Source organism: Buceros rhinoceros, unplaced genomic scaffold (assembly GCF_000710305.1).
Source record: "Buceros rhinoceros silvestris isolate BGI_N320 unplaced genomic scaffold, ASM71030v1 scaffold9369, whole genome shotgun sequence".
Taxonomy (NCBI): domain Eukaryota; kingdom Metazoa; phylum Chordata; class Aves; order Bucerotiformes; family Bucerotidae; genus Buceros; species Buceros rhinoceros.
In genome coordinates, this window is record NW_010429713.1 from 1 (window position 1) to 9,453 (window position 9,453).

Sequence of the window (9,453 nt, forward strand, 5' to 3'; positions counted from 1 at the left end):
CCAAGGGAACCGGTAGACCAGGGAAGGAAAAGGAACAGGGCTAAGCTTGTACTCAGCAGGTCTCAGCGAAAGCTGTCAGGTGCCTAGATATCTCCTGGCTTGGACAGAAGCTGCACCACCTCAGAGGGGCTGGTGACCACGTACCCCCTGCCTTCAGGAACAGTTCCTGGGCTGTCTCACTCTCAGCCTGTGCCCAGGCTTGTGGGCTGACAGCATAACCAGGCCAGGGACAGTCTAAATAATTTAATGACGTTTGACACATTTGCCATGCTTGACACCGCGGTCTTTGGGAGGAGAGCACGGTGCCTGACTGTTTGCCATGCAAACATGTCCCATCTTCTCCCAAAAACCCAGGCAGGTCCCTGCCAGCCAGATCCAGCACTGGTGCCAAGGGAGCTGTGCCCATGGAGAGCTGCCCATCGTCTTGGTGCCAAGCAGAGGAGACCACCAGCGGAAGGGTCACCTGGCACTTGCACCGGCAAGAGTACCCAAGGCATGTTCACAGCTCCCACGGTCTCTTCTGCAGCAAGGAGCAATGTGAAGAGGCTGTGTGAGGGGTGTGGGCATGCAGGTTCAGCTCATGCTTTAGCTGAATGGAAAAGCTTTGTTCAAATACCACATGGCCTAGGCAAAAAGGCAGTTCCAAAGGGGCATAAGGCCACTTTGAGGCAGCAAGACTGTTGTCCCAATGCACAGACCAAGGAAACCCAAGATGCGGGAACAAAATAGCCTGGGACTTAGAGCTTATTGCTGATGAGGTGCAGGATCTCATGCCTGCATGCTCTCCATGCCTTATTCATGGACATGCCCAGGAGTAGGTGTCTTCACCTGCCTTCTTTTCCCCAAAAGATATTTCTCTTTGCCTGCACCTCAGCTGCCAGCAAGCACCGAACTTCCAAAGCAATCACCAGACCCAAACGACTATGCCATGCCTCAGTTTCCCTTCACTGCAAGGACAAAACTCCTGTTCCTGCAGCTTTTTATCCATGTTCCACACTCTCACAAGAGCTGAAAGCTGGAGAGCTCCAGCACAGCAGCTGTGCCAGAAGGACTGAAGTGCTCAGGCTGTTTTGGGGTGGATGGTGCAATACCGGCATGCTCTCTCCCACCCCACCTCTGGAATACATTCCCCTGGGGACAAGCTCTGGCAGCTTGGCTGAGCAGCAGAGACCGGGGCGCCCACCTCGCCATGGTGCTGAGAGACTCCCAGGAGACACTTACAGTCCAGATGCTATAGAACTTGTCCTTCACTCCTATGAAAGTCCCTTTCCCCCACCTTGCACCCCAGTGTAGTCCCCTTGCCACTGTGGCATCACAGACAGTGCTGGCTGCATGCACCATGCTCTGCCCTGGCCTTTGAGCTCAAACACGAGGCAGATCAACTACCTGCTGGCTTTTCTTTTTATTCAACAAAATCATAGCACAGTAAAAAAGAGAGAAAAGAAGAAACTTACACCCATAATTGTTGCATTGATCACATCTAGTAGCAAATACCTGAGAGCAGCATGAACACTGCTCATGATTTCCTGCCGGGGCAGGAGCATGGGGCAGCGTCTGAACGGTGGGTCAGGCTGGAGGACCAAGAAAGGGGAAAATGTACCTGAGAAAAGCAGGGGCATAGGGCAACGTCACTGCCCATTCTGCTGCTGTCACATTACTGGCTCTATTTCTACCCATGCAAAGAAGAGCAGAAAGGGAAATGGTGCTGGGAAGTCAGGGTGTGAGAGAGAAACCTCATCGGCCACAGTCTGCCCGAGGGCATCTACGTTGTGATCAGTGAGGAAGCAGCACAGTGGGTGGCCGGTGGGGATCATCTCCATCCCTCCCCTCCAATCCTCTGTCCCATCCTGGCAGCTCTTCCCAGGGATTCAGAAAAACTCAGGCTTGGGACTGATGATAGAAACCAAACAGAACAGACTAGTGCTGCACTGAAGGGAAGCCTGAGACCCTCCCCTAATTCATCTCGCAGAATAGTCCATCAACCAGTTTCCAGGCTGTGAAGGTGGCAGAGTCTCTGGTCCAGCAGCCCCCAGCTCAGCCTGACACAGGTTGCTGGGTCATACAGGAGACAGAAGGAAGAAGAGAGAGCAGGCAGGGCTCTGCCCAGCCCTGTGCACTGGCACGAGTCCCAAGAAGGTTCGGCCCACAGCTAGAGGTGGAAGCAGGTCAGCTCCAATAGCTTCAGACTGACAGCTGGAACACGTCCCACTCCAGGGGCTGGGGCCAGCCATGGACTTCTTCAGAGCCTACTCGCCATGAGGTTTGGCCTGTAGAAGTGAAAAACCCAGCTGTGGTAAGTGTGATCCTCAGGGCAAGAGCTTTCCCAGCATACCTTCCCCATGGTCAGGATGCTTAGCAAGGGCTGACCTCCCCTGGCCAAGCCATGGTGGTGACCTGGCAGGGACCTGGCTGGGCTTGCAAAGCACCCACTAAACTCATTGCAAGCCCTCCCCATGAAGATGCACGAGTTTCAAACTCCAAGCTTGCCAGGCAGAAGTGGGAAGGGGTTTTCTCCCGGTGCTATCTACCACGGTACCAGTCAGGCTCAGGCCAGGGTGGCACTGGGTGGGCAACAGCCCCAAGGCTGCATTTATTTGGGGTGAAAGAAGGATTGCAGAGGAGCCAGTCTGGTGTCAGTTGGAGAGAGAAGTGGTGGAGACCAAGACAAAATATACATGCCTCAGCAGAGCATGTGGCAGCTCTTCCCAGCATCCCAGTCACACTGGGAAAATCCTATGCAGTGGAGAATAAACCCACCTGTGGGCTGTCCCTATTCCCAGCAGAGAACAGGGACAGCTCTTACCTTCCTGGCAGAGATGGCATCCAGCTTCTCTTGGAGACGAATCACCCACAGGGCTTGGAGGGGGGCACAGAGGCGCTTGCCTTTTGTGGTGATGAACCTGCCAGGCCCATGGAGAAAAAACACAAGATGAGGTGAGCAGGACACCCCAGAGATGCTCAAGCTCATGCTCTTCACTGTTGGCTCTCTCACTGCCCTCCTCCAACTCTAACTTGAGGTTGCTTTCTTCCCTGACTTTTGACCCAGGTTTCCCCGCTCCAAGCAGGTCCTGCTCTGATTTAGCCTCTGATCTCCAGGATCTCCTCCATAATCCTCCCTATTCCCTCACCCTCAAACCCAGCTCAATGTCCCTCTTCCACCCTGCTCTTCCTCCCTCTCTGCCTCCCTCCCAGGTCCCATCCCTTGGCCATCACCACCTTGAGGCTCTTACACTGCAGCCGGGATATCGCAGCCATCCTGCACCAGCTGGAGCCGGTAATCCTGCACTATCCGCCGTGGGATGGGCATCTCGCTTGTCCGCAGGCAGCAGTCAAGGACGTTGTTCCCGCCATGCACTGCAGGAGGAACACACCATGTGTGCTGAGGATGCTGTCCCCAGGTTGGCTGCACCTTCACTCAGCCTCCCCAAAGGGTGTGGGGGCTGTGGGTCCACCCCGGCAAAGCAGGGCTGGATGGTGCCTGCCAGCGATGCCCTCACGCACTACCCCGGCTGCACACACAGGCAGGAGATTTATTGCTTCCATGTCTCAGCAACCCTTGCCTCCTCCCAACAGAAATCAAAGGGGGTGAGAAGCAGCAAATCATCAGAGGGCAGCCCTTCTGCATGCCTGGGTCCCTCCTGCACCTCTGGATCCAGCACCAGTGGCAAGCAAGACAGAATGGGGGACTTTGCCCAGCTTCAGGCTGCTGGAATATAGACACCCATTCCGAAAGGGCTGGGAACAATTTCAGCTTTAACTGATGAAGCAGTCATAGGTTGCTATCCCAACACCAGGCTACCTCACATGGATCAATGCTGTGACAGCCAAGGGACACAGCTGTCTGCACTTCACTGTGAGGTAGAAGACCTCTGTCACCCTCCAAGCAAACGCTATATTCACTGTTAGTACCCATCAAGGCTGGCAGTCCCGGAGACGCCTGTAAGCCAGGGCAGCAAGGTGTGTGCAACACCATAAGGTGTCTGGATTCCCCAGGTGCCTGCGGCAGAGCACAGGGCCTGATGTCACCCACCCAGACAGCTGTGACCCCAGCAAACCCTGTGTCAAACACCTCAAACATAGGCTCTGCCCTGACACATGCCTTCCCGCCTGCTCTCAGCCCTGCCACTTGCCCCCATGCTGCCCCATGTCAAAGGGTGCCAGGAACACTCACTTGGTATTCTGCGGAGAACGGGACCAAGCGGATCTCAGCCCATTGTGCACAAGCTGGGCCAGGGCACTGGGAGGCAGAATTGCTCCACAGCCCTTCACAAGCACAGCTTTCCAGCCCCAGTACCCTGCAGGCTCCTGCCTGGACTTTGGGAAGTACAGAGTCCCTTTAGGGCAGGTGGCAAGCAGAGGACACAGGAGCGCTGTGACAGAGCCCCAGCCATGGGTCCCTCTAACAGTCTGCTGGAAATGCAAAACAGAGCAAGAAACTGGATCCTCTCCCTCCCACAAGAAAGACAGCAGCCTGAGAGGTTCCCTCTTACCATCCAGGATATGTCCCAGCACCAAGAGACTGAGGAAGGGAAGATACATCTGCTGCATTTTGCTGCTGAGTCTGGCAGAGGATGGGCTGGAGGCAACGGTGCTCTGGGCAGGAGACGTGAGCTCTGCACAGCTTCCCTGCACTCTGCTGCTGGTGCTCTCTGCTGCCTATATATCCTCCCAGCCAGTGGCTTTCACTTTCTTCGGGGAAAAGAGGTGGGAAGTTTACAGACTGAATTTTAATCCTTGTTCAGTTCCTGAATATTGTACAGCCAGCTGCTCTGCTGTCCCAGAGCCAGACCTCTTCTCTCCTGCCGGCACCCAGGCTGCTGGTGAGGGTCACCCTGTGAAAGTACCCCAGGGCCCTGGGCAAGCTTATGGTTGTCTCACCCATAAATTTCCCAGTTCTTCCACCAAGACAGCTCGAGAGCATTCCCATCAGCTACCACATAATCTCGACCCACTGATCTGGTGGAGAGAACTTGTCTCCACCCCATTATTTAGCTATATACCAGTACTAGGGTGATGCCCAGCTCCCCCTGAGCACCCCCATCAGGTCACGACAGACACCTCCATCAGGAGCATTGCTGGCTCCCCCATTGCCGGTGGGGGGTGAGGTGGGAGGGCACATCAGAAGGTGGTGGGTGGAGGGGAGCCCAGCCAGCACGCTCCGCTCCAGAGTCACGATCTCACATGCCAAAAGAAAACCTGGTTTCCAGGTGTCCCAGTAAACAGGATCATGGACAAAGGCAGCTTCCTGGAAACAGGTTCTCTCTGCACAAGACCAGAAAGCCCCCACGGAGTCTGTGTACACAGCACAGGGTGTCAGCAGCTCACTGGCTGTATGACCACTGTAGGGAGCAAAGACCAGCACTCCCACTGCAAACCTTCACAGGATTGCAGGGAAGGGAGCTGTTTCTTGGGATGGTGACTCACCACTGTGACAGTGCCACCTGCAGTGATGTCCCTTAACACTTCAGCCCTGATATGTGGTGTGCGGGATGTTGAGAGCAGTGGGGCTGTGGAGCCCGGGCAAGGGACAGTGAATGGGAGCTGCTGGCAGCCACCTTGTAGGGGGTTGGAGACATGCCAGAGCCAGGCTCTTCTTGGAGGAGGGCAGGGACAGGATGAGAGGCAACTGCACACAGAGAAATTCCCACACAGGAATTAACAAATCCTGGAGCAGGATCTCCAACCCTCCACCCTCTTCCTCACTCTAGCTTCAGCCTGTCCTGGCACCTCAGCAGAGAGCACGCCAAAGCCCTTCCATAGGGACAAATATCTACTTGGGGAAAAGACACAGGGCTAGGACTCAGGGACCTCAGTGAGTCCCTCTGCCCTTCTTAGCAGTAGGAGACAGCGAGCTTTCTTTTTCCCAGCTCCACACTAAGAAGCAAGAGGAGACTCCAGCCATGTCACCGGCCAAGATGCACGATTCCTGCACTGGCACTGGCATCAGCCTCGTGCATGGGGTGGTCTCCTCCATCAGGAGAGCATGATGGAGGCTGCTCCTGTGCCTGGCAGGCCAGTGCTGTGCCGAAGGGGTTAGGCAGGGGTGGGTGGGCAGGATGAGCAACACAGGATGTGCCAGCTTATCTTCAGTCAGCACCTGCCTTCTAGCACTGACAAGCTATTGAAGAGAAGTCTCGGCTGGCAGAAGGAGAATTTAGGTGGCAGAGGATTAGTGTCAATCATCAGTCCGGCTTCCCCGTGGGTTTGGGAATGCAGGCTGGCTTTGGGGCCTGGTCTCCTCTTGATCTTCCCAGAGTGCTGCCAGAGATGCCACAGCAGAGATGAAGACAGATTCTGGCCAGACCTGCAGGCACAGCCACTCCTAACCCAGAGCTGGGTCCTCTTCAGGGGCTGGACTGACAGCTAGAAGACCCCCGAGAAAAGGTGGCCCCAAAATCAGAGCCCTGATGCCTTGGCAAGGGATGCTGGGGATGCTGCCTGATGGCAAACCCTCACCTCCTTGTACATTCAGTGGGTTTAGCAGCTACTAAAGCATGTCTGAGGACTGGCAAGGGGTGCTGGGTCTCCTGGGGGTCCTGTTCTGTGAGACACCCCTCCAGGCACTGCTGGAGTTCTGGACCCCACGGCAAGGAGGAGTGGTCCCCTGCCACTTTTCTGGCATGAGGGCTTCCCAATCGCTGCTACCTCCCCGCTGGCCACACACCAGAAGAAGCTTGTCCGGCACTGGGCATACATCCTTCTGAGGATAAACCCCTTTACTGCCTCTGGCTGCAGGGGACCCCCTGCTCCTGCGTTGCTCTCAGTCCCTGCCAACACATGGGCAGGAAAAAGAGGATCTGCTTCCCCCTAGCAGCTGACTGGGTGCCAAGTAGGTGAAAGCATGGCTGCTCCAGTTGCTTCCATGGAAGGGCATGAGGGTGAGGAAAGGGGCTTTCCACTCATGTTGTGAAAGGGGAATGTGGCGGGTTTCTCACCCTCCACTGGGGTCAGTGGGATTTCTAGGAAGAGAGTGGTCATCTCTGAAGTGCATCCCTGTGGAATGCGAGGAGGTCACCCCATCCCCCTCACAGGGCTGAGCCTTAGGGACCAGAAGAGTCAGCACAGATGGGGAAGAGGGGATGTTTCAGAGGCACATGAAGGCAGGGAATGGTCAGGAATCCAGTGCAGTTTGGGAAGAGGGGAGAGTATTGTGTGTGTTGACCCATTTAAGATTCATCCAGAGCAATCCGGGACCGCTGGAGCTCCAGCCCCAGGGACACTGCAGGCAGCACAAAGCATCCCCAGGCGCTCATCCCTACAGAAGCCTCAATACTGCAGTTGTTAATTAAAGAGGAAACTGCATGGGGGGTGGATCCCCGTGGGAAACCCAACCCATTAAAATGTAAATGGGCCGTGTGAGCATCACTTCCATCCCGGGGCTCTCCTCGGGTTGACCTAGCCACTCTGCCACCCTCCTGAAGACCTGTGGGATGCAGGACCCCCCGGGGCAGCCTCTCCCCAGCTGGCTCTCGGGCTCCAGTGTGCTCTCGGGGTGCCTTGCAGTGCTCTACTTTCCACCTCCAAGCTACAAATTGGAAAGGGCAAAGAGAGAATTTCAGCAAATTCCAAGCACAGCCAGTCCCTGGGCAGGATCTGGCCTGGCTGCTTTCACCTCCTTGGGAAATACTGGACCAATATTGCAGCAGTTTTAACTTCCCTTGCAACTCCCACCATGAGGGAGCACCCCATATGGCTCCCATTTAATCCCAGTCCTGGTGCAGTGTAGGGACTGGGGTCACCAACAGCCCATGGGGCTCAGGGCAGCGCTGGATGTCTTCAAGCTGAGAGATTTAAATGGAGTCAATCTGATTTAAATGGAGCTGAGGGGAAAAAAGCATCAAGTCTTGCCTTTGCCCAGAGGGAGCAAAGATGGTCCTGAGGATCTGGCTAGGAGGGATGCAGAAGGTGCCAATTCCTGCTCTGTTAGAGCCCATCTGTCCCTTACACTTTTTGCCTTCAGTGTCATTGATGCTGAGGTCACCACAGGCAACGAGCAGCAGATCCAAGACCCTTCAGCTGGGCCCTGCTCAAGCCCCCAGGTGAACACCCATCTCTCAGGGTCCCTGCAACATATGTCCTTCAGCCTCATTTGTAGGCTGCAGTTTACCAGTAAATGTCCTTGGACATGCTGTGATGGCACTGAGATGGCAGTGGCCAGGTGGGATGGCCTCAGCCCTGGCTCCTTGCTACCATACCACCTCTCTGCAGCCTCCCAGGGGTTTCAGGAGGGGGAATTATCTTGGAGACCTGCGCAAAAAAGCCCATCAGCAACTTCCTTGCCATCTCCCATGTGACTTAACAGGGAGGATGCCTGGATGAAGGATGACTTAACATGAAGGATGTCCTCACCCGTGGACAGATCTAAAAGCACATGGTGGACTAAAAGTCCTGAAGGCTGCTCTCTTTCACCGCTCTGTTGGCTTTTAGACTGACACTGGGCAGTGGAGGATGTGGAGTTCTTGATCTGGTGTAACTCTGGGACATGGCTCACATTAGCCCCACTGCGGGACATCCTCAGAGGAGAGCAGATGCTCTTCCACCACACCTTGAAGAGCTACAGCCCAGAAGCATGTTTGCAATCCTCACTGGGATGGGAGGGAAGTGTAGGAACTGTGGTTCTAGGGAAATTGAAGAAGGTCTTGCAGCATGAGGACACCCCAAAGCCAAAGGTGTCCAATGAGCAAAATGAAGGCTGCAGAAAGGAGACTGCTAAGGAGCTACGTGTAGGCAAAGAAATGGTTCAGAGGAAGTTCTGGGCTGGGGATCTCTAGAACAAGATGGGTGCTTAGGGATGGCTGGGACTGGGAAATACCTTGGGGCAGGAAGGGTGGGAGTTCGTACTACTCACCAGCCGCTTCTCCACCTTCTCTCTGCCATCGAGACCATGGCAGACCCCAGGAGGGCAGTGTTGGTGCAGAGAGCATCAAAATACACCTTGAAGCTTCAGTTGGAAACCAGAGCCCCTCTAGCACCCACATGGCCCCAGAAACAGCCGTTGGTGCCTGCAGGGCTGCTGCAGCATAGCTAGCTCCTGCTTTTTGGGAACGGTGTGGGGCAGAGGGATGGAGCCAGTGCATGTGTCTCCAGGTGAGCCTCCCTGGAGCTCAGCCCAGAGCTGCAGCCCAATGTACTCTGCTACTGACACAAGACCGGAGCACCGTCTGCGCCAGCTAACAACTTGAGCTATCATTTGGCATGGGTTCAAGAATCCCCTTTTCTTGGCTGCGCTCTGTGGTTTCTGTCTTGCCTTTCTGCTGTCACTGAAGTTTTTCTGCTCCAGGGTGGCCGAGCTCTCCGAACTTTTTGCTCTGCTTGACTTCCTTGTTCTTTCTTGTCTTCCCTGCAGAATGCTGGGGGGAGGTTTTGTGCAGCGCTTGCACACCCACAGCCCTGGCACATGCTGCATCATCTTTGCACGTGTGTTTACTCTGTCCAGCAGTATGAGTGAGTGAA

General features: G+C 55.2%; 1 protein-coding gene across 1 annotated transcript; it reads right to left on the reverse strand.

The window, feature by feature from the left end:
• Positions 1-2,803: 2,803 nt before the first annotated feature.
• Positions 2,804-4,548, reverse strand: CCL19 (chemokine (C-C motif) ligand 19; the record flags this gene model as incomplete). The annotated part of the gene is made up of 3 exons (XM_010142745.1): positions 4,491-4,548; positions 3,231-3,354; positions 2,804-2,900 (listed from the first exon to the last, which is right to left on the reverse strand). Coding segments are annotated over exons 1-3 (279 nt in total), but the record flags the coding sequence as incomplete, so codon positions are not given.
• Between the last annotated feature and the right edge of the window lie 4,905 nt (positions 4,549-9,453).